This window comes from Sparus aurata, chromosome 10, assembly GCF_900880675.1.
Source record: "Sparus aurata chromosome 10, fSpaAur1.1, whole genome shotgun sequence".
Lineage (NCBI taxonomy): Eukaryota > Metazoa > Chordata > Actinopteri > Spariformes > Sparidae > Sparus > Sparus aurata.
The window spans coordinates 1,029,563-1,054,931 of NC_044196.1; the positions used below are offsets into that span (position 1 = coordinate 1,029,563).

General features: G+C 43.3%; 3 protein-coding genes across 7 annotated transcripts in view; 1 reads left to right on the top strand and 2 right to left on the bottom strand.

Moving 5' to 3' along the window:
* Nucleotides 1–25,369, bottom strand: part of LOC115590038 (Fc receptor-like protein 5) — a 435,016-nt gene that overhangs the window by 138,581 nt on the left and 271,066 nt on the right. The gene's annotated exons all lie outside the window — the stretch shown is intronic.
* LOC115590064 (uncharacterized) lies at nucleotides 86–23,785 on the bottom strand. 4 transcript variants are annotated; one of them, XM_030431327.1, is made up of 3 exons: nucleotides 3,716–3,958; nucleotides 1,848–2,156; nucleotides 86–171 (listed from the first exon to the last, which is right to left on the bottom strand). In XM_030431327.1, exons 1-3 carry the CDS (start codon nucleotides 3,777–3,779, stop codon nucleotides 101–103), a joined length of 444 nt encoding a protein of 147 aa, XP_030287187.1. In that variant the 5' UTR covers nucleotides 3,780–3,958; the 3' UTR covers nucleotides 86–100. The 4 variants fall into 4 exon arrangements, with proteins under 4 accessions (XP_030287187.1, XP_030287186.1, XP_030287185.1 ...); XM_030431326.1 differs by lacking the exons at nucleotides 86–171; nucleotides 3,716–3,958 and adding exons at nucleotides 342–1,310; nucleotides 23,643–23,781; XM_030431325.1 differs by lacking the exon at nucleotides 86–171 and adding an exon at nucleotides 342–1,310.
* LOC115590063 (uncharacterized) lies at nucleotides 4,758–8,136 on the top strand. The gene is made up of 3 exons (XM_030431324.1): nucleotides 4,758–4,945; nucleotides 5,925–6,233; nucleotides 7,442–8,136. The coding sequence occupies exons 1-3, from the start codon at nucleotides 4,882–4,884 to the stop codon at nucleotides 7,708–7,710; spliced, it is 642 nt and encodes a 213-aa protein (XP_030287184.1). The 5' UTR covers nucleotides 4,758–4,881; the 3' UTR covers nucleotides 7,711–8,136.

Sequence of the window (25,369 nt, forward strand, 5' to 3'; positions counted from 1 at the left end):
GGCTCCACTAGTTTCATGGAGACATTCAGTCTCAGCAAAGGAAGCAATTTAAAATGTATAGTTGTGATGTTCAGAACACAGAAGAGGACGGTCGATCTGTTCAACACCATGATGACGACCAGGTGAAGCAAACACAAGTCCCATGATGCACCTCTTCACTCTGTAGTCTCACTGTGGGATCATAAAGGAGCATTTTGTCTCATATTCATTAAAAACTCTCTGACAGTTTGAAACAATCAGCTGGTGAACATGTGACACATAAACCAGGTTCAGGTAAATTACACCTGGATCAACATTTCACGTACAATTTATCATAAAATATCATAACAGAGACAAAGACATGTTGTTAATATAAGGTCTACTTTATTGATTATGCGTCAGCGATATTCATGTATTTACAACAGTTCAACAGAGACGTAACACAATAAACATACACAAATACCAAAAGGCACAAAAATAGAGACGCAAATTCTTAAAAGAAATCATTATTGGTCATTTTTTCAGATTTCATTAATCTCTGACAAAAACATTCCTCAACCAGGAGAAATCAGTACAAATGGATCCTTCCTCTGAAAACAAGTTCAACTGATCTAAACTGTCAAATCTTTTGTTTGTTCATTTGAATAATACATTTAAACTATTAAATGTCCTGTAATTAATAAATAATGATGAATACATAATAAACGTGGTCCCAACAACTTGTTTTATACGCATTAAAAACATCAGTGTATATTATTTTACATGAAGAACATCATGAGCTGTTAGAAACCGCCGCTGTTAAATCAACTCCATGCTCACTTTCTAATCAATCACAGTAATAAAACTTTCTCTCTGTAACATCTAATTCCACGTTCAGTTTGTCTTCTTGTATGTTCTTACAGGACTGAGACGATCAGAAGCATCAGTGAGCTCCAGATCCTCCTGTCCGTCACAGAGAAACATCAACAGTGCTGATAATCTCAGACTCCTCCACCTTGTTAAGGCAGCAGGTCATGAAGAGGAGATATAGCTGGGCTCTGATGAACCAGATCATCCTGGTGGAGAGTCTCAGACTTCAGAGTGATACTGAACCTCGACAGGTTCTGGGGATGATAACTGATGTTGTTCATCAGCAGCAAGGTGCTCTGATTTCTTCTTCATTAGTCTTTTATAAACCAGGAGGCTGATGACAGAAACAGAAATCCCCACAACAGCTGCTATCAGAACCATTAGCCCAGAATGACCAGACGGGTTCTCTTCGCCCTCGCTTCCTCCCTCCTTCCTTCCTCTGTCCTCACTTCCTCCTTCCTCGGTGTGTCCAGCTGTGAGACCTGCAGAGCAGAAAGAGGTGTCAGCAGGTAGCATTTCCTCTTCAGTGTCACATCAGACATCATCTCCTGCTCTCTGATCACATGACTCAGACTTCATGGGTTGAGTTCTCTGCCTGACTCAGTCTGACACAGTAACTCTGGTTGTGTCAGTTTTTCCACTCCGCTCTGATTCAGTGGTTCAGCTGCAGTTTCCTGGTAAACACACCGACCTCTTCAGCCTCTCTCGGGCTTCTGCGTCTTGTCTCGGGATCACTCGTCCTCTGGAGTGGATCGTTGCTGTCACAGTGTCTCTGGGCTCGGTGCCCTGCCGCTGCTCCTCCACCCGGCCTGTCTGCTCTACTGAACGAGCCCAGAGACGATGCAGCTGAGACAGCCACAGGTCGGTTTGTTTACCAGGGAAACTACTGCTCACCATCCACAACATGGTCTCAACATACACTTGTTGAGATTTAGATCAAACAGAGTCAGGCGTACACACAGCTTTATAGATCTGAAGCCCAGTTTTAGTTTAGAGAGACACTGAACTCTACAACTCACCTGTAACTGTCAGGCTGATGCTCATGATGGAAACAGGCGGCGCTCCGTCTCTCCGTCCTATTACACACTCGTATGTTCCAGAGTCGTTGATGGTGACGTTCTTCAGGATCACGGTAAAGACTCCATCTTGATACGTATGATCCACTCGACCACGAACAGACGGATGCTGGTCGGATTCATATGAGTGGTTATTTCTGAGGACGATGACATCACCCACTGACTGATGTTTCCACGCCATCACTGTGATGTCACCATCTGTGTGAACCAGACACTGAAGAGTGACGTCATCTCCAGGCTTCTTCTGTGTGTCTGAACAAAACCAGAGATAACAGACGGAGTTAGAACAGTTCAGACATCATCCAGAACATTCCTGACACAGAAGAACCGACTTCCTGCTCAGACTGAGACGTGATCCATACATCACAAGATGAACTAAACCTGTGATATACACACTACACTGATTACACAGTGATTCCACTGAATGTGTTGGTCGTCACTGAGACGTCTGTGTGATCATGGAGACGACAGTGATCACAGCGAGACATCGAGACAAATCATGAACATCATTACAACCTGTGATTTAGACCCACAGCAGCTGACATGAGGTTACAACATCAAATATGTGTCATCGGTTTTATAATGTGTTCATTTGTAGGCTGACAGAGACGATACTGATCAGTTTAGTTTAATGTTTCATGTGAAACGTCTTAAATATGGAACTACACAGACTGTGAGCAGCAACAAGAAGCTGGAGGACCTGGTGATGGAACGTTTATGTGTTACTGTGGAATCAGAACATTTAGACGACACTAAACGTGTCAGCTTCACCAACATTACACTGCTGGACATGTTCTTGCTGGTTGCTTCTCTCTCCCTCACATCTCATTAACCTTCCTATAGTTGTTTTCTGACTATAACTATATGTAAACTATGAGAAACTGACCTGACTGATGTTAACAAGCCCACTAAACTACTGAGGTATAAACAGTCTTATTAAATCTTAAAGAAGACTTGTTCACCGTCCGTCTGACATTATTTTAATTCATCGTTTCTCTTCTCCGCTTGGTTCAAACTGACAGTCATGAAGAACAGGAGGGTGTAATCTGAGCTGCAGGTCTCTGTGGTGACTCGTTCCTGATGGCCGCTCCCTTCTTTCACTTCCACCAACCAGCTTTCACCACGATCTCTGTGAGTACATCTGAGCCAATCGTTTCTGTCCACCTGTCACATTAGAGACCCTCCTCCATCTTTAGTTCACCTGAAGCCGCTCCCCACGTCTCCTCGCCCAGGTGTTCACATTCCTACTCTCTGCTGTCTCACTACCTTCATCTGCTCTAACTCAAGTCTCTCCTCATTAAAACCTCCATGTTAGTGAGACGTAGTGAGTTTAATGTGAGCGTGGATCCGTCAGCATCACTGGATGTGTGCTGTCTTTACTTCACATCTCACATTCAGACCAGACGTCACCAGATGAACAGGACCGGCTCTGAGCTGACTCATGTACATGAGGCGTCTTTGTACGCTCGAACTGACTGAATACACTGAAAACACACTGAGCTTAAAGACCATCGCTTCTGTCTGATTTCAACCTACAAATGAACAAACTTCATTAAGATAATCACACCATCATGTGTTGTGTGACACGTTAACGTTGTAACCTCAGTTCACACGTTCAGAGTGAAAATCATGTTTCTACTAGAAAATCTACGAAGAAGAATAAAAATAATGATGAGAGTGAAACGTGTTATTAAATGATCCACATGGTGATCAGTGTTGGTCTGTAGAGACACAACCTGCTGCTGACACATGAGACTAACTATCAAACATCAAAATTAAAAATAAAACATTAAATAAAGAAGACATCTTACCTTCACATGCAGACAGGACGGCAGCATTAAGCACCAGGAAGATCAAACCCAACATTGTTCCCATTGTTGAGTCTCTCCAGCTGAAGCTTTCCCCTCAGACCGGCCTGAAGCTCCATCTTGTACTCTAATTCTTCGATTAACAATCCCAAAAAGTCGGAATAACTTCGACTCCGCGCGCTGTACCGACTGACGGAGAATTTCCCGAGGACTCACCCTGAAGACTCACCTCACCTGCTGAGAGTGGAGCTGTAGCCCCGCCCCCCGTGCTGACAGCCCAGAGTCCCTCAGGGGAGTTGAGTCTTCAGGTGAGTCCTCGGGAAATTCTCCGTCAGTCGGTACAGCGCGCGGAGTCGAAGTAATTCTGACTTTCGACATTTCCACCTGCCGCCATATTTACTGTCCCGACCACACAAACAGTGTGAAGATGAAGTGATGTCAGTGTTGATCAGCACTCTGTACCTCCTCACACTGCTGTGCCTCTAACAGTGTAGATAGATAGATAGATAGATAGATAGATAGATAGATAGATAGATAGATAGATAGATAGATAGATAGATTTATTAATCCCAGAGGAAAAATTGGGTCAATATAACAGCAGGTACATTCAGTACTAATACAAAACAAACATGCGGGCAAATATAGAAACAATAAGAAACAAAAATAATTTATACAAGATGCAACAAAACAATAGATTGTTCCTAACAATAGAGTACTACATACAACAAAATGCTGTGGTAGTTATGAGATAAAACACAAATAAAAAATATTGAGCTACATAAAATTAAATGTTGAGGAAAGTCAGTTTATCTTTACACTGTTTGTGTGGTCGGGACAGTAAAGATGGTGGCAGGTGGAAATGTCGAAAGTCAGAATTACTTCGACTCCGCGCGCTGTACCGACTAACGGAGAATTTCCCGAGGACTCACCTGAAGACTCAACTCACCTGAGGGACTCTGGGCTGTCAGCACGGGGGGCGGGGCTACAGCTCCACTCTCAGCAGTTGAGGTGAGTCTTCAGGTGAGTCCTCGGGAAATTCTCCGTCAGTCGGTACAGCGCGCAGAGTCGAAGTTATTCCGACTTTTCAGGATACTAAACTGAAGAATTAGAGCACAAGATGGAGCTTCAGGCCGGTCTGAGGGGAAAGCTTCAGCTGGAGCGACTCAACAATGGGAACCATGTTGGGTTTGATCTTCCTGGTGCTTAGTGCTGCCGTCCTCTCTGCATGTGAAGGTAAGATGTCTTCTTTATTTAATGTTTAATTTTTAATTTTGATGTTTGATAGTTAGTCTCATGTTTCACTCTCATGATTATCTTTATTCTTCTTTGTTGATTTTTAGTAGAAATATGATTTTCACTCTGAACGTCTGAACTGAGGTTACAACATTAACGTGTGACAGAACACATGATGGTGTGATTATTTTTATGAAGTTTGTTCATTTGTAGGTTGAAATCAGACAGAAGTGATTTAATGTGAAGGTTTTTCTTCTCAAAGGAGCTCTGTGTCGTTCTGTACAAGATTAATAATGAGGCAACAACACATGGAATAAACCAGATTCTCTCAGAGGAACATCAGGTCCCAGAACACTGTCTGAAGCTAGAGAGGTGGCAGGGTCCGCCGCAGATACACACAGTAACTTGAGTGGAGAGACTTGAGTTAGAGCAGATGGAGGTAGTGAGACAGCAGAGGGTAGGAATGTGAACACCTGGGCGAGGAGACGTGGGGAGCGGCTTCAGGTGAACTAAAGATGGAGGAGGGTCACTGACGTGGCAGCTGACGTGACAGGTGGACAGAAACGATTGGCTCAGATCGACTCACAGAGATCGTGGTGAAAGCTGGTTGGTGGAACTGAAAGAAGGGAGCGGCCATCAGGAACGAGTCACCACAGAGACCTGCAGCTCAGATTACACCCTCCTGTTCTTCAGCTGCTCTCGGTCTAATTCACAGGTTGTAATGACGTTCATGATTTGTTTCGATGTCTTGCTGTGATCACTGTCGTTTCCATGATCTCACAGACGTCTCAGTGACGACCAACACATTCAGTGGAATCACTGCGTGATCAGTGTAGTCTGTATATCACAGGTTTAGTTCATCTTGTGATGTATGGATCACGTCTCAGTCTGAGCAGGAAGTCGGTTCTTCTGTGTCAGGAATGTTCTGGATGATGTCTGAACTGTTCTAAGTCCGTCTGTTATCTCTGGTTTTGTTCAGACACACAGAAGAAGCCTGGAGATGACGTCACTCTTCAGTGTCCGGTTCACTCAGATGGTGACATCACAGTGATGGCGTGGAAACATCAGTCAGTGGGTGATGTTATCGTCCTCAGAAATAACCACTCATATGAATCCGACCAGCATCCGTCTGTTCGTGGTCGAGTGGATCATACGTATCAAGATGGAGTCTTTACTGTGACCCTGAAGAACGTCACCATCAACGACTCTGGAACATACGAGTGTGTAATAGGACGGAGAGACGGAGCGCCGCCTGTTTCCATCAGGAGCATCAGCCTGACAGTTACAGGTGAGTTGTAGAGTTCAGTGTGTCTCTCTAAACCAGCGGTCCTCAATAGGCGGCCCCCGGGCCGCATCCGGCCCGCCAGCCTCCTGTTTGTGGCCCCCGAACTGTTATTCCTTCATCATGTGTTTTGGTTGGGTCAGCACGTGTACACCAGGACTTGTCTCCATGCCAACGATACACATACAGCTGGGTCACTCACCGCTGCGATCGCAACTTTTAACTTTCACTTTCGTTTTCGGAGCAGTTAGCGTATTCACATTTCGCCGGTGGTAAGAGATTGAAATGGAGTTTTCCAAGTAAACTGCTATAACAAAGTGGACAATGAGAATCAGCCACTCATAGAAGTAGGAACTTTGCATTCATTCATCCTCCAACCAGGACAAAACCCACGGGTCTGACGGTGCTGCAATAACACACACTTACGTTGTTAAACAGGTATTACATTAGCAAGTCTCATCATGTATTTTCAAATTAAATGTAACGGACGGGGAGTTTCTCCCGGCAAACACCCTTTTACTCACGGTGCCAAAATTTTTATCATCCTTGTTAAAACTCAGCACCATTTAATCTAAGAACAAATGACGTGAATTAACCCACAACCATCTTACATATCATCTTATTCACAAACACATTCATGAACCATAATTACACCAACACCAACAGAATACCCAAGAGTCATTGCGCCACAGTCCACAAGGGGAGTTACAATATGCCAGGAGAAGCTGTGATGAAGATTTCCAATTTGAAACGGCGTTATGAGACGAAGCATAGGAATTTTGAAGAGACATTTCCTCAAAATTCAGAGATGAGCACAACACAAATAAATGCACTGAAATCGTCATATCAAGCTGCAAGCAGGATCCTTGTCACATCTATGTCACAATGAAATAAAATAATGCATGACTGAAGTGATGGACACAATGTTTGAAGGCAAACAAAAAGGAAATATTCAACTATGTATTTTAATTTATGTTAAAATGGAAATTACATTTTATTTTAGTTCGTATTTTGTTGTTTAGAATGAAAAGGACATTTTGTTTTGAATATTACAGTATTATTGCATGTGGCCTGACCGACCTCAATACATGGACCTTTGAGTCATTGAAAAAAATCTTCGTGGCCCTTTAAGATTTGTATTTGAGTACCCCTGCTCTAAACTAAAACTGGGCTTCAGATCTATAAAGCTGCTGACACCTCTTTCTGCTCTGCAGGTCTCAAAGCTGGACACACCAAGGACAGAGGAAGTGAGGACAGAAGAAGGAAGGAGGGAGGAAGCGAGGGCGAAGAGAACCTGTGTGGTCATTCTGGGCTAATGGTTCTGATAGCAGCTGTTGTTGTGGTGATTTGTGTTTCTGTTATCATCGGCTTCGTGGTTTGTAAAAGACTAATGAAGAAGAAATCAGAGCACCTTGCTGCTGATGAACAACTGCAGTTATCATCCCAAGAACCTGTTGAAGTTCAGTATCAGTCTGAAGTCTGAGACTCTCCACCAGGATGATCTGGTTCATCAGAGCCCAGCTATATCTCCTCTTCATGACCTGCTGCCTTAACGAGGTGGAGGAGTCTGAGGCCTGTGACAGATTATCAGCACTGTCCATATTTCTGGATGTCCATATTTCTGGATGAAAATGTATGATTATGACTTATGATTGTGTGTTACCTGCAGGTTTATAACAGTTATTATTGAGAGCGGACAGGGAAAAGAACGGAATTGAGCATTTCTAACCGCACTTGGTAATCATTCTCATCTGAGCATTATCTGTGGCTTTTTGGTGGCGGTTTCTATTTGGACCCATTTACTGCAATGTATTGCTGTCGTGCGGTCGTTCCTGAGGTTGATAAAAATCCGTAAATGCTAACTTGATCTCTCAAGAGATAGTCTAACACAGTTTCACGGTGCTTTAGACCATGGATTAAATTTACACCGGAATATCCCTTTAAGTGTTTAAATCAAACTGCTCAAGGATGTATATCAAACAAAACATTCACCCTACACAGTGAATGATGCAACAAAGAACAACTGTCTGTCAGGGGTGTTGATCAGGGATCAGTCTGAGGCCTGTGACAGATTATCAGCACTGTTGATGTTTCTTTGTGAAGGACAGGAGGAGCTGGAGCTCACTGATGCTTCGTACCGCCACGCCTCTTTTGGTCCCGGCGTGCTGTATGAACTGACACACTGGAGCGTCTGTAAGTCGGCGTCTCTTGGTTCCACTCAGTCCATCAGTCGAGCTTTAGTTCCTCCACAGAAACATCCTGACACTGAAACTCAACCTCACATCAAGTATATTCATTTCTAATATTATCAACCATGAACAGCACTGACATTATTGTTTAACGCATCTATAATGGCCGATAAATGAATATTTAAACAATAATATAAAAATGGACTAAACACCCTCCAACCATGCATTGCATAGTTTGTCCACTGGAGGGCACTCTACAACAGGTCGAGTCTATGCCACCTGATGGCGTACAGGATGGCCATTCTGAGATCTCTTCTTGTACGGGTCTCGTGTCACGGGTCACCATGCATGTGCAACACAATGCGCTAGCTACCATCACTATTCTGAAGAAGCAGAATGTTGAGAGGCACTTCTGAACTGTTCATAAAAAGTACGACACTGACTTTCCTCCAAAAGCTAAATAATTAGACAACAGTCCGTTATCACACAGCGTAATTCACAAGCAAAGGCCGACATGAAGCATTGTTACGGGTGAGTCACTCATCAGGAAGCATAAGAAGTCCTTCCAAGATGGAGAGATGAAAAAAGAGGCCTTTGTTGAGGCAGCTGACTTCTTGTTTCAGGATTTTAAGAAATATTATCATCAATTAAGAAGTACAGTTACACAGCGCTGTGAAGTAATGGCCGAGGATTTGAGACAGCAGCTTCAGAGAGACATCGCAGACTGTGAGTTTTTCTCACCGCAGTTAGACGAGTCTACAGACACCAGCGATACAGCCCAGCTGTGTGTTTTTATTCGGATGATGTTTACAGATATGACTGAATTCACTTTTTACTCTCTTAATATCAGTTATGCATTGTGTTACATAAAGTATACTCAGTGTAGATGTTTGGTATTTTCTATGTAGGTAAATCATTTTGAGCAGGTCATTTTGAAAGTAGCTCGCAAGCTAAAACAGTGTGTCCCCCCCGCTCTACAACATCCCTGTTGGCAACATTTGTGTATATATATTATAATATATTTTGATGTTCCTCTGTTCTGTTGTGACAATAAAACAAGTTTATTTTTAAACTCCATTATCGTATTATTTCAGTGAGGACTCATAAATAACTACAAATAACTAAAGTTACGAAATCTGTTTATGTTTTGTTGCATGTTTTTATATATATTTATACCATGGTCTGGGGAAATACTTGATTCTGATTGGCTGCAGGGTGTCCATTAATCCCTGATATATGGACACCTACTAAGTAGTTCCAGTCAAATTGTCTGTTCACCGCTGTAAATCAATGCGCTAGCTGGCATATCAAATCAGAATATTTTATTTCCAACACTGAATACAGTCCGTCAGTCCCAGTGTCTTATCTGTAACACATGACTGAAACACACAAGTTGTGTGTTACAGTCGACTTTGGCGACTGTAACACACAAGCTGCAGAAAGTACACTTCCCCTCTAAATTTACTGATACGTGAATAATCTCACATCCCGTTCGCTGTTCAGCTCTCTACTTCAGGCTGCGGCCACAGTAACGTTACACACGGCCGATCATTTGTTTCATGAAAATCTTGATATTGATTTGGGGACAATGACATGACTGGTTAGCTAGCTACTCATGCTGTTAAACATACTGTCAGATTATATTTACTGTCTGTCAACCGTACGCAATGTTATTGACTTTGAATCTTGCTAGCATAGCGTTAGCTTCCTGGCTCATGGCTGAGCGGACTAGAATATCTCCCGTTGCCAAGTCGTATCTAAGGTCCGTCCTATTTACTGGAGGAGTGAACAACGTCTCTGTTGCATAAGAATCTTACGGGAGGGTAATGATTGTTCCAGGTATTAGTCAAACCCTCAGGTGTTACCAGGGAAACTAAGTTATGGCTTGTGAAAAACTTTATATTTTGATTGTAAAACGCATGGAAATATAAATTAATGGTCTTAATTTATTTTCTTTGGCAAGTGACCATGGTATAAGCAGAGGCAACAATCCGACGCGCTGCGGAGGATGGTTCTTAGGCCTCTGTGTCGTCCATTAATTCCTGTTTATGGAAACCTCGTCGGGCATTATCCCTTATAACTACATATTTTTATATATATATGTATATATATATATATATATAAGCTGGATTTCTGGATGAAAATGTATGATTATGACTTATGATTGTGTGTTACCTGCAGGTTTATAACAGTTATTATTGAGAGCGGACAGGGAAAAGAACGGAATTGAGCATTTCTAACGGCACTCGGTAATCATTATCATCTGAGCATTATTTGTGACTTTTTGGTGGCGGTTTCTATTTGGACCCATTTACTGCAATGTATTGCTGTCGTGCGGTCGTTCCTGAGGTTGATAAAACTCCATAAATTAGCGGTCTGCTAACTTGATCTCTCGAGAGGTAGTCTAACACAGTTTCACGGTGCTTTAGACCATGGATTAAATTTACACCAGAATATCCCTTTAAGTGTTTAAATCAAACTGCTCAAGGACATTCACCCTACACAGTGAATGATGCAACAAAGAACAACTGTCTGTCAGGGGTGTTGATCAGGGATCTTTTCAGAACTTGATGGTCCACAGTTCACCGAGGTGTCGGCTCATCGCTCTCCTTCTCTCTGGAGGATGTGAATCATCTCCAGCAGCTGCCTGAGAAAACTCTGCCCAACACTCATCTTCACGGATGTCTTTAAAGGACTCCAGCGATGCACAACAACCTCAGAAGCAGTGCACATATCCACAAACTGGGACTGTAGGACTGCGTTTGCTAGTTTCAAGACGCCAAGAAGAAAAATCTCAGTCTCAGAGAAATGATGCCTTTAATTTGACTGAGCAGGCCTGATTTCCAATAAACCTTGTGGTCACTCAGTAGCTCGTTTCTCAGACAAATCTTTTCACACATGGCTCACCCTGCATGGCTCAAACGACCACTGAGTGTGATCGGTGGTTAGAACAGTGGGAATACAGGACATATCTAGCAAGCTTCTTTTGGAGCTGTGCTTGTACGCCACCTCATTACAGAGGCACCATCACAGCACCAGCTAACTATGTTGTGAGGGTTGTAGCCAGCGTCAGAAAGATGCCTCAATATCTCAGAGGCGACGTGCTCCGCATCAAGCTGATGCAAGTCAATCAACACAATAAGACGCTCCTCTTTCATGGAACTGCTGACAAACTGAATCATCGTAGACATGTTTTTGCCCACATTGCACCTGTCCCATCACTTTCGAAGCAAAATCCTGCAGAGTGGGCGTTTCCAAGCACCACTTCTGCCGGTGTTTGAATAATTTAATTTTGTGGATACCCTTTGTGATGCTTGCTAGCTTCTCCTTCTTCTGTAAGGTGCAGTCTCATGTGTACCATTATCATTACCTGCTGCATCATGTCTTAGAGTTCCTGTAGTCTCACAGAGCCTTGACTCATTCACACAGAGGAACTTCACAACACCGACAACACTCTTGGCATATGTGTAACTTTTTTTTCCAGGTTATGTTTTACCAGTCAACTGCCCCCCCGTAGCCTCTCTTGTGTTGAGTCCAGGTTGTTGAAGGGTGAACATGGTTGAGACTGGACACATGGATCTGTAGCCCCTTGTCTTGATAGAGTGCTGAACGAACGACTGAATGATCGTAGTGTTGTACCGAATGCAACACAATATCCGCTGAGATGGTGTATTGACATTCAAGTCGCTGGCAGGTGAGAGAGTCCTGCGGCTTTGTAGTACTATCACTGCAGGCAGGAGCAGCACAAGGCCTGAAACACTGATGTATCACAGTGTTTATGTTCATGTAAGTCGTTAGCAGCTGCACAATATTCAACAATGAACTGAGAGTGAAGCCACACAGATAAACAGAAAGACAGAGAGCGCAGCGAGAAATTAATCATTTGAAAAAGTTTTCCCGCCGTAGTCTAATGGCTCAGAAGCACATCGGACTCTGTTGGTCTCTTAACATGCAGACTCTTTTAGGTGATATTTACCTGCCAGATCATCAACAGATCAACACCTGATCAACACCAGATCAACAGCAGATCAACAACAGATTAACACCTGATCAACATCAGGTCACAGCACATGCATTAAAAGAGACATTACAGTTCAAAAGGAAGACAGCATGTAGATGAAGCTGCTGAACTCTGAGTAGACCTGAGAAACTGAGACACCTGATGAGGACAAGTGTCTGTAGCTACAGGAGTTACTTCTTTTATCTCTGTAATCTTCTTCTCCACCCTCCAGCTTGTGATCCGACGGTGCTGCCAGCTGTTGGTGTTCTGTCTGTCCTGCATCTCCACTGTCCTCAGTGTCTTTATGGACTCAGGTCCACAGGTCACACCTAGTCACAGCCTCAGAGAGACCTGTGGTTCTGGTTTCTTCTGGATGAGGTTTAAACGTTCTGATTTCATGTTTCAGAGCACGTTATGACAGGATTATGATCTTTATTATTTCAACACATTTCTCCTTTTAGGAAATACACTAAATACAGTGACTGAGAGTCTCATACAACCAGTAGCTGAGACAGTCAGTTTTCACAGGGGAGTCAGACTGAGACCACAGCTCTCACAGCGGAGGCACAGAAACTGATATCATCTTGTTTTTTTTCCCGATGTGTCGAGTCGCTGTGGATCTGGAAGTGTTTCTTAGTCGCTCACACATTTACTTATACAGGCAGTGATTGTCATGTAGAATCACATCATGAAGACTTGCATAAGCTAATAAATGTTTCCTAAACTGATTTAAAAAATTATCTGAAACAGTTGTGAAGGTGCTGTCTTTTTAATTGGTGACAAAGCTCACACGATAATTACTATTTACACCACACGACAATATCACAGAAGGCACTTTTATCAAACAAACCCACAAAGTTTCATTCTCATGTTGATTCTCAAACTGATTTACAGATATCATGTACAAATCACATTACAATATCACAGAACACACTCACGCAAAACAAACTTACAGAAGTCTTGATTTACAAATTCATCCATGTCGTGTTGAAATGTTATCATTTAATGCAAACAGATACAAACAGTAACACTGCAGTAACTTGTGGATTGTGGTTGGCATCATTTGGCTGCCAACTTGTGTGTACTGAATACAAGACTCATGCAATTGAACCCCAGAACATGCTTGTGTGAATGCATGGAAAACAAATTTGAATTCCCTTTCAATAATATGTCACAGACTGATCAACACTATCGAGCTAAACCAGCACTGAACTTTGACTTTACTTTTAATGGCCTTCTACAACACTGGGACTTATTGACATTGAATATTTTCATTTAAATGACACTGACACAGTGAAACTGTTTATAGCTTGTGACATTCATACTGCTAAGTTAGCTTAGCAAACTTTACCATATCTGTTTCAACTCCAGCAATAATACATATACATTAAGACAAGAAACATTACAAACATAGTGAATTAATTTCATTCTGCTAACTCACCTGCGACTCTTCTCTGTTCTCCTACAACAACAACTTCTTCTTCTGTAATTGTGTTGGTGGTTGACATTAAGGTTTAGTTTATTACCGTCACCATCTGTTTGGCTGGAGAACTACTTGTTTGAGGTGCACTGTTGAAATGCATCCATATGGAAACGCCTGTGTCCAAAAATGGTTCCGCATAAAAGTTGCTGGCAAAGTTGTGGTGAGGGGAGCCACGGGAGGTATGAACCCTAGCCACCATTTTGTTTTGCTCTTCCAGACACACACACCCACACACACCTGTATATAGTACATGTTAGTAAGTTTGTGTGTTTTCATCTTTGTGTTTCATAAAAGAACCTTCATGCTGTTTGAATGTGAGTGAATGTTGCCAACCTCGACTCTGATTGGAACTCCTTTGACCATTACAGCTGTTATGGTAATATCGGTTGTAGTTATTAAGTTAATTATTAACCTGAGGTGCTCCAGTGTAAATTTGATCTTCTTATTTATCATAATTAATCATTATTCCTGATAATGATTAATTATTTTTGATAGCCAAATTTAACCCTAAACTCCCTATTAGTGTTGCACAATGCACTAAATATGGTGCCCTGAGCGAGGCGACACTAGCAACCTCATGTAGTGAATCAGTAGAATAGAATAGAATAGAATAGAATTACTTTATTGATCCCAGGCTGGGAAATATTTTGAAGCAGCAGCAGTGGGTCTGCAAAAAAAGAAAGAAAAACACTCACTGTACATAACATGAATAGAAAACAAAATATATACACGGTGCAAACTATACGATAAACAATAATAATCTATACAAGAAAGTAGTTTGAGACTTCCAGTTCAGATGTTGTTTGTGGGTGGAGTTTGAACAGTTTGTTTGTTTGTTTAAGGCTGAAGTCGGAACCAGATGTCTTCTACTTATCACTGAAGTAGACCTTCACACCAGAAGGCCTGTGATTGGTCTCCAGAGACCGTCACACCTCAACACTGTCATCTGCTTCACTTCTTCTTACTTCATTTGATATTCTTCTCCCCATCACTCATGTGACGACCCCCCACATTTATCTGTTGGCCCTCTGGAGAGGCCCGACTCCGAGGTTGGAGAATTAACTTGTGTCTTCTTCCTGTAAACTAAATGTCACGTGTGCTTCCGTCAGCTGAACCAACTAGTGTCAACCAATCATATCGTGTCACCCACCCGTCTATCACTGGGCGCGTTCAAGTTGACCTCCTGCTGCCTGATCACATCAGCGAGATCTGCTGGCGACAGCAGGGGCGGGGCTACAAACGCTGCTATGAAGTCGGACACTCTCTCTTCCCGTAGACGTGACGTGACCTGGCCGAGCTTGCGGTGTTTGCCTTCTTCGTCGGCGAAGAAGTGGAGGAAATTGAAATTCCATTAATGTTTGATTACAATCAACAACGACTGCGATCAGTTTTCTTAAGTGATGCTATGGGAACTTTTCTGGCCTTTTTCTCATATTAATCTCCTTCAGAAATTATTCAATCTGAGATGTTCAAAATATTAGTCAACCAAAACATTTGGGCTGAGGGAATAGAGCAGTAGAACTGCTGCTGTGTTGCATGTAGACGACCGGGGTTCAAGACCCGTGTCAAGCCTGTATTTTTGCAGAGGATGTGTTCATCTGATTACTTTTTATGTATATATATATATATATATATATATATATATATATACATATATATATATATGTACGGACAGTTCATATTTAGAGACAACAGAATGTGACAGCTTTGTCACAATAACAACTTCAAATTTGGATACTTTGTAATTGCTTCACTTCAAACGGTCACACAGTGGCGCATCAAGAGTAGATGAAGAGCCTAAATGTTGTCTTACTGTAAATGATCATGTTCTGTTTTATTTGTAATGTCACCATTAAATACATTTGAACTTTGTCTATCTGGTACATTATAGTAAGTCTTGCACAATAACAATACAATTACAACAGTTATTCATTATTATGATGACAACTGTGCTTAGGTGCATCATGATTAAATCACAGCTGAGGGGAATTTGCTGACTACATTTAACAAATAAGCATAACTGTAGACACATAAGATGATGCATTTTCTCATAGCAACATTTTTCACAATGAATGAAATACATTTCACTGAATGAATGAAATACAATAATCAGAACAAATGACTGAATCAGATGCCTTGTCCCGCTGCACCATCTTATCACACACAGAATAGCTCAGGATGATTCTTTGTATTGTTAATGTGACGGGAACAGAAAGGGTTAATTAATAAGATTGGATAGTACAGATAACACTGGACACAGCAGTTAACCACTTCTCCATCATCACCCTAAGATGACAGAACTGAGCAGTTTATTGACGACATCTTTCACGTCATCATCTGTTGCGTTACATGAAGGATTTTATAGGTTTATTCATGTTGACTATCCATAGGTGCAGCCACACGACTGCTACTTATCTGAAAGTATTTGATATTTGAGTTAAGGCATAGACCTTATGGATATGTAAATTCATCGAAACACACGTCATATACGTCAGCGTAGATGAGAGCCAATTAGGGCAAAGTCCTGACGTCATGGAGGTGGGTCTGGGGTCGCGCAGCACCTGGAGAGCAACTGCGCGAATGCTCTGCAGCAGCCTCGCTCCCGCGATAACTTAAGGTCATGTGACATCAGATGCGGAGCAGAAACCACTCCCATCTAGGTCATTGTGGACACATTTTAACCAGCATGCATCACGATTTATGCAGCGCTGCGCAGCGCTGCTTAATCTTGAACTCGCCTATTCTGAGCAAGCGGCACAGAGTGAAGACTTCCTGTCAGAGAGACGCAGCCGAGTGAACAACTGGAGGGTATTTATGGGAAACAGGAACCTGGACGACCACAAAGCTGCTATCTGCCATTAAAACCAGTTGACACATTACACCACAAGGACAAACACGTCACTGTCAGCTCGAGCAGAGAGTAGTTAGTAACCTCACAGCTTCAGGTCAGTTTACTGGACTCAAGAGGAAGCTGTCGTTTATGTTCAGCATAAAAAACTAGAACATGAATAATCTTCAGATTAAAGGTCAGTCTGAGATGCAGAAAATGCACCGAGGATCTAAAACCATGAACATTGTTCTGTTGTTGGACTTAAAGGAAGTCTTTGTTCTGGTCATCAGTTCTGATGTGCAGTGTTACATAAACAGGGTGTGTCAACACACAGCTGAAGGGAACACACTGAATGATACTGAAGGATAAAGTCTGTTTAATGTGCAGCTCAACATTTTAGATACAGCAGGTCCAAAAGTCTCAGACCACATTGAAAACCTGGAATACTGTCACATAAACCTGGAAACAGTCACAAAGTTTGAGGATCCAGAAAGTAAATCAAAGCGTCAGAAGTCAAAGAGGATCGTTCTCAGCATCGGATCAGGACCGAAGTTCTCTAAAGAAACACTTTACAGAAAGTGGATCAGCTGGACACCATCAGAACATCAACACATCAAGCTGAGTTCACTGAGAGACAGAACAGCAACTTCATCACAGAGACAGAACCGACTCAGCGAACAACACAAGAGTCCAATCAGCAGTCGACCCGTCAAACTAGAAGGTGAGCAGCTCCACAGGAAGAGTTCTGGTGGGAACACCACAGAGACGAGCCAATCAGAGGAGGAGGAGGGCGGGTCTCACAAGAAGAAGCAGCAGGATCCACAAGAACAGAACCTAGAGGGTGAGCAGCTCCACAGGAAGAGTTCTGGTGGGAACACCACAGAGACGAGCCAATCAGAGGAGGAGGAGGGCGGGTCTCACAAGAAGAAGCAGCAGGATCCACAAGAACAGAACCTAGAAGGTGAGCAGTTCCACAGGAAGAGTTCTGGCTCCAGGAAGGAAACGTGACTGAAGAAGAAGGAGAACACGTTGGATCAACTCAGAGGTGATGCTCTGTGGTGACAGCAGCCATGACATCATCGTACTCATCAGCCAATCCCTGCTCAGCCTGGGTGGGAGGAGCCATCTCCATGGAGACGGGCAGGTCATTTCCTGCAGGCAGAGAGAGTGAGATCATTTATCAACAGCTGTCAATCATCAATGATTGATTGATTGACTGATTGATTGATTGATGATTGATTGATTGTTACCTGTGGACCTGCGTCAATATAAAGACACCATGATGACAGTGGAGATGCAGTACGGACAGAACACCATGTGGAGGAGCAGTCTGAACAGGAGCCGGGGCTGTTGTAGGTTTACCTGCAGAGAGAATCTCACCTGGTCAGGTGAACATATAGATGAAATGAGTCCTGGAAACATGGTGGATGGTCATGTGACCTGTAGGCTCAGTCCTGATGAAGGAGCCATCTTTATAGAAAGCAGCTGAGAGGTTGGAGGTCTTTGTTGTACAGGTGAGAGTGACATCATCTCCCTCCATCACAGGGAGGACAGGAATCTGCAGGATCACTGCTCCACCTCAACACACAGACAAACTACAGCATTTCATCCACCTACACAGCTTCATCAGCACCGACTGCACAGCCTCATCTTACCAGTGACAGTGATGTTGATGCTGCTACTGGCTGCTCCGCCTGTGGACTCACACCAGTAAACTCCACTGTCAGATGGGAAGGTGTAGCTGATGTTACAGACAGAACCAGCTGGTTCTCCCCAGTCTTTACACTAAGTCCTGGTTCCTTCAGCCGTGTTCCTCGTCACCGTCCATCCATCAGAGCTGTCGTCCTCCTCACACCTCAGAGAGACAGACTTCCAGCTGAGGAGCTGAGAGCTGTGAGGACTGATCTTCAGAGAGGCTGGAGGACGACAGGAAGAGGATGTGCTGGTTAAAAAGTTTATTATATGAGCCTGTAGGATCAGGCGGATTAAGAACAGGTGAAATCTATCGTTGTACGTGTTTGATAATCATTAATCTCCTTGTTAGTGCAGAAAGTTCCTACACAGACACACACAGGAAGTGTTCTCATCTTGGTGTGTGCAGCCGCTCAGCAGTGACGTCACAACTAAAGACAAAAGACACTCCGGTTGGTTTGAGAGGAAACACAGAGGAGGACAGTCGTATCAAAGAAACATCATCAGCTCATGTTGTTTTTAAAGCAACAGTGTGAAAAGTGACGTCCTGTCAGAGTAACATGGACACTAACGTCTGTTCATGTTCCACAAAACAAAGTGTGTGTTTCTTCTTCCAGCTGATGTGTGAGTGTACTTACAGAGCAGACGCAGCAGACGTGTTTCCTCCATCCTCGTATGATGCGTTTACTGACAGTTGTGTCTCAGAGTGAGCGCTCGTCTCTCCAGCAGATGTGAGTGTGAAGCTGCTGAGCCGACTGGATGATGATCTTCAGTATGAAAGCTGGATCTTCCTGTAGCTGACAGCAGGAAGCTGCTTCTGTACCTGCGTGTCTGAGTATGTCTGACTCACTCACTCTGTTCCAACCACTGAAATGTGGTCAGGAAGAGGCTGAAATACAGCGAGTGTCTGCACGCTGTCAGCCAGCACATCAGTGTGAGACCAGGTGATGTCCTCACTGCACCTGGACACAAAACAGCCAACAGCACAGTTTCTATGTTACACTGCAACATGTATCTGTCGACCATGATATTCAGTAAATCACCTCAGTACTGTACCTGTCCTTGTTGTGGTTCTCGGAGGGTTAATGTTGACTTAGAACGCTAACAGCATGGGGTCAGAACTTCACGCTGTGTTTTAAGCATCTTAACATGCTCCACGTCTCACACCAAAAGTTATGCAACATCAGCAGACACCTTAGCACACAGCACTGTAGCGTGTATGACTCAAACTGAATAAAAAAGTAGTTAAAATAGTGTGTTTGTGCAAGGAGCTACTTACCTGTTTGTTGACATCCGTGTGTTCCGGTAGCTAGACCAAACTAGCATAACCATCGAGTGTGCACTTAACAGGCTAAACAGGCTATTGTAAGGCTCATGGCTCATGACAGGCTGTAACATGGACATGTACATTATGAACATAAACACGAAAATGCTGGAATACTTTTCCGTCTCCGCCAGTGAGGGAGTAAGTGCACGCTCGACGGATTGACTAGTTTGGTCTAGCTACCGGAACACAAGGATGTCAACAAACAGGTAAGTAGCTCCTTGCACAAACACACTGTTTTAACTACTTTTTTATTCAGTTTGAGTCATACACGCTACCGTGCTGTGTGCTAAGGTGTCTGCTGATGTTGCATAACTTCTGGTGTGAGATGTGGAGCATGTTAAGACGGTTAAAACACAGTGTGAAGTTCTGACCCCATGCAGTTAGCGTTCAATGCTACATCTCCGTTCACGGAGCTCTGTAATGGCTGGATCAAATTTGTTCGCGTCTTCGGTACTGGCAAGTCAAGGGTAGCTTGAGCAATGAAGCTGCATGTTTAAATCGACCGAAGTTCTCCTTTAACCCGTCTACCAACCAACATATTTACATCATCTGACCTCTGATGAAGAAACACCTCCAGAAACAAAGCTCCCTCAGAGAGGAGGTTCATGACGGGGGTTCATCAACACTGTGCAGCGTCTGATGGAGTCTCATCAGTGGAAACCAGTCAGATCTGCCTCCTGATCAACACAGCATCCACCCTGTGGATCATCTGGGGGAAGCAGTCAGTCATGAACCTCCTCTCTGATGTGTTCCTTCATTTTCTGGAGGAGTTTCTTCATCACGATCAGACGACGTAGATGTGTTGGGTTTAATGTCTCTCCATGATCTCCCACAGACTGTAATCCAGCTGTCAGTCCCACAGGAAACACTCAGTAACATCACCCTCCATCTTTTTTAGGTTTCCTGTCTGTTCTCTGTCTGTGTGAGATGCATGCTTGGTAAATGATCATGTCAGTGCAGTCAGACAGCCAGCAGGTGGCAGCACAGCAGCGTCACAGTGTTTCACTGCTGATGATGTTCAGTCTGAACTTTGACCCACAGAGAAACACAGACATGAAGATTCAACCAGCTGAACAGAAGAGCTGCAGAGTCACAGCCGCTTCCAGGAAACATCCAACACTGACTGAAACTATTCAGAAACCACCTTCTCACTCTTCATGTGTCCACAGGCTCGCCTCTCTTTGTTTGCAGGCTTCTGATTGGCTGTGGTGGTCTGACAGTAGAGGTTTATATCCACACCTCTGAGTCATGTGGGTGTGGACGAGGCCTGAGAAACACGACTACATACAGTCAGAAGTCCTGAGTTCATCATTTAAATGTGAACAGCTGCTTCACTGCCTCTGTGAGCCTCTTTATCTCCAGATAAAACCTGTCAGGACACATCCAGGTGCTGCTGGGAAACTCTCAGAGCTGATCTACACTCCAGAAAACACCTTTACAACTCAAACACACCTCTGTTAACACACACCACCTCGTTGTTCCACACAGTGACGTCTTCAGTGTTCGGCTCCAATAGTTTCATGGAGACATTCAGTCTCAGCAAAGGAAGCAGTTTATAATGTATAGTTGTGATGTTCAGAACACAGAAGAGGATGGTTGATCTGTTCAACACCATGATGACGACCAGGTGAAGCAAACACAAGTCCCATGATGCACCTCTTCACTCTGTAGTCTCACTGTGGGATCATAAAGGAGCATTTTGTCTCATATTCATTAAAAACTCTCTGACAGTTTGAAACAATCAGCTGGTGAACATGTGACACATAAACCAGGTTCAGGTAAATTACACCTGGATCAACAGTTCACGTACAATTTATCATAAAGTATCAGAACAGAGACAAAGACATGTTGTTAATATAAGATCTACTTTATTGATTAGCCGTCAGTGACACTGACGAGACGTGACAGTAAATATATACAAGAACACATTTCAACAAATTGTTAAAGTACATCAGATAAAGCAGCGAGCAGATTATATGATATTTGACAAGCAAAATAAAAAGGACGTGACATCAGATTGACACTGAACCTGGACAAGTTCTGAGGATGATAACTGATGTTTGTCATCAGCAGCAAGGTGTTCAGATTTCTTCTTCATGAGTCTTTTATATACCAGGGTTAAAAAAATGACCCACAAAACAAGAATCACTGCAAAAACAGCTGCTGTCAGAGCCAATCGAGAACGACTAGGCAGGTTCCTTCTGTCCTCGCTTCCTCCCTCCTCGCTTCCTCCCTCCTTGTTTCCTCCCTCCTTGTTTCCTCCCTCCTTGTTTCCTCCCTCCTCGTTTCCTCCCTCCTTGTTTCCTCCGTCCTCTGTGTGTCCAGCTGTGAGACCTGCAGAGCAGAAAGAGGTGTCAGCAGGTAGCATTTCCTCTTCAGTGTCACATCAGACATCATCTCCTGCTCTCTGATCACATGACTCAGACTTCATGGGTTGAGTTCTCTGCCTGACTCAGTCTGACACAGGAACTCTGGTTGTGTCAGTTTTTCCACTCCGCTCTGATTCTGTGGTTCAGCTGCAGTTTCCTGGTAAACACACCGACCTCTTCTGCCTCTCTCTGGCTTCTGCGTCTTGTCTCGGGATCACTCTCAGTTTTAGTTTAGAGAGACACACTGAACTCTACAACTCACCTGTAACTGTCAGGCTGATGCTCCTGATGGAAACAGGCGGCGCTCCGTCTCTCCGTCCTATTACACACTCGTATGTTCCAGAGTCGTTGATGGTGACGTTCTTCAGGGTCACAGTAAAGACTCCATCTTGATACGTATGATCCACTCGACCACGAAAAGACGGATGCTGGTCGGATTCATATGAGTGGTTATTTCTGAGGACGATGACATCACCCACTGACTGATGTTTCCACGCCATCACTGTGATGTCACCATCTGAGTGAACCGGACACTGAAGAGTGATGTCATCTCCAGGCTTCTTCTGTGTGTCTGAACAAAACCAGAGATAACAGACGGAGTTAGAACAGTTCAGACATCATCCAGAACATTCCTGACACAGAAGAACCGACTTCCTGCTCAGACTGAGACGTGATCCATACATCACAAGATGAACTAAACCTGTGATATACACACTACACTGATTACGCAGTGATTCCACTGAATGTGTTGGTCGTCACTGAGACGTCTGTGTGATCATGGAGACGACAGTGATCACAGCGAGACATCGAGACAAATCATGAACGTCATTACAACCTGTGATTTAGACCGACAGCAGCTGAAATGAGGTTACAACATCAAATATGTGTCATCAGTTTTATAATGTGTTCATTTGTAGGCTGACAGAGACGATACTGATCAGTTTAGTTTAATGTTTCATATGAAACGTCTTAAATATGGAACTACACAGACTGTGAGCCGCAACAAGAAGCTGGAGGACCTGGTGATGGAACGTTTATGTGTTACTGTGGAATCAGAACATTTAGACGACACTAAACGTGTCAGCTTTACCAACATTACACTGCTGGACATGTTCTTGCTGGTTGCCTCTCTCTCCCTCACATCTCATTCACCTTCCTATAGTTGTTTTCTGACTATAACTATATGTAAACTATGAGAAACTGACCTGACTGATGTTAACAAGCCATTAAACTACTGAGGTACAAACAGTCTTATTAAATCTGAAAGAAGACTTGTTCACCGTCCGTCTGACATTATTTTAATTCATCTTTTCTCATCTTTCACTCTCATTCAGAGTGAAAATCATGTTTCTACTAAAAATCTACGAAGAAGAATAAAAATCATCATGAGAGTGAAACGTGTTATTAAATGATCCACATGATGATCAGTGTTGGTCTGTGGAGACACAACCTGCTGCTGACACATGAGACTAACTATCAAACATTAAAATTAAAAATAAAACATTAAATAAAGAAGACATCTTACCTTCACATGCAGACAGGACGGCAGCACTAAGCACCAGGAAGATCAAACCCAACATTGTTCCCATTGTTGAGTCTCTCCAGCTGAAGCTTTCCCCTCAGACCGGCCTGAAGCTCCATCTTCTGCTCTAATTCTTCAGTTTAGTATCCTGAAAAGTCGGAATAGCTTCGACTCGGCACGCTGTACCGACTGACGGAGAATTTCCCGAGGACTCACCTGAAGACTCACCTCACCTGCTGAGAGTGGAGCTGTAGCCCCGCCCCCCGTTCTGACAGCCCAGAGTCCCTCAGGTACAGCGCGAGGAGTCGAAGTCTGTTCCTCCCTCTACGACCATATTTGGACAACAAGCCTCATTGTTTCCCTGGAAATAAGACTCCTCCAAAACACCATTAAATACATACAAACCCACGTTTTTGCCTAGTCTGTCGTGATACTGGCACACAGGAAACACATGTGATAAAAACACCTAAACTCTTAACAAGTTGAACTTCATACACTGACATGTGACCTTCAATCTGACCTGTTTCATTAAAAACTGCTCCTGCGTCACTAAAACACTGTCTACAATTAAGTCGCCTCACATTAACTGGAACATGTTACACAGCAAGTCTCCTTGACAAACATGATCACATTATAATCTCTTTAAAATAAAAGCTGCTTCATACAGAAGAAACAACAGGAGGACAAGTGAAGCCAACTAGTGAAATCTGACCTAAGTGGATCTCATGATTTACAGCAAGAGATGATGTAGTTCAGGGAGTGAACAAGTGTCTGGGAGATTTAAAGGAGAACTTCGGTCGATTTAAACATGCAGCTTCATTGCTCAAGCTACCCTTGACTAGCCAGTACCGAAGACGCGAACAAATTTGGTCCAACCATTACAGAGCTCCGTGAATGGAGATGTAGCATTGAACGCTAACAGCATGGGGTCAGAACTTCACACTGTGTTTTAAGCGTCTTAACATGCTCCACATCTCACACCAAAAGTTATGCAATATCAGCAGACACCTTAGCACACAGCACTGTAGCGTGTATGACTCAAAATGAATAAAAAAGTGGTTAAAACAGTGTGTTTGTGCAAGGAGCTACTTACCTGTTTGTTGACATCCGCGTGTTCCGGTAGCTAGACCAAACTAGTCAATCCGTCGAGCGTGCACTTACTCCCTCACTGGCGGAGACGGAAACGTATTCCAGCATTTTCGTGTTTCTGTTCATAATGTACATGTCCATGTTACAGCCTGTCATGAGCCATGAGCCTTACAATAGCCTGTTAAGCCTGTTAAGTGCACACTCGATGGATATACTAGTTTGGTCTAGCTACTGGAACACACGGATGTCAACAAACAGGTAAGTAGCTGCTTGCACAAACACACTGTTTTAACTACTTTTTTATTTATTCTGAGTCATACACGCTACAGTGCTATGTGCTAAGGTGTCTGCTGATGTTGCATAACTTTTGGTGTGAGATGTGGAGCATGTTAAGATGCTTAAAACACAGTGTGAAGTTCTGACCCCATGCTGTTAGCGTTCAATGCTACATCTCCGTTCACGGAGCTCTGAAATGGCTGGAACAAATTTGTTCGCGTCTTCGGTACTCGCAAGTCAAGGGTAGCTTGAGCAATGAAGCTGCATGTTTAAATCGACCGAAGTTCTCCTTTAACCCTGTCTGTGAACGCTGGATCGAAGGGCAGCGACAGACGATCAGCTGGAAGAGTGTTCTGTGACTTTAA

Coding starts and splice junctions, on each gene's coding strand:
- LOC115590063 (XM_030431324.1), top strand. CDS start 4,882: ATGGGAACCATGTTGGGTTTGATCTTCCTGGTGCTTAGTGCTGCCGTC. Junction 4,946..5,924: donor CGTCCTCTCTGCATGTGAAG/GTAAGATGTCTT, acceptor GGTTTTGTTCAG/ACACACAGAAGAAGCCTGGA. Junction 6,234..7,441: donor CATCAGCCTGACAGTTACAG/GTGAGTTGTAGA, acceptor TCTGCTCTGCAG/GTCTCAAAGCTGGACACACC.
- LOC115590064 (XM_030431326.1), bottom strand. CDS start 23,706: ATGGGAACAATGTTGGGTTTGATCTTCCTGGTGCTTAGTGCTGCCGTC. Junction 2,157..23,642: donor CGTCCTGTCTGCATGTGAAG/GTAAGATGTCTT, acceptor GGTTTTGTTCAG/ACACACAGAAGAAGCCTGGA. Junction 1,311..1,847: donor CATCAGCCTGACAGTTACAG/GTGAGTTGTAGA, acceptor TCTGCTCTGCAG/GTCTCACAGCTGGACACACC.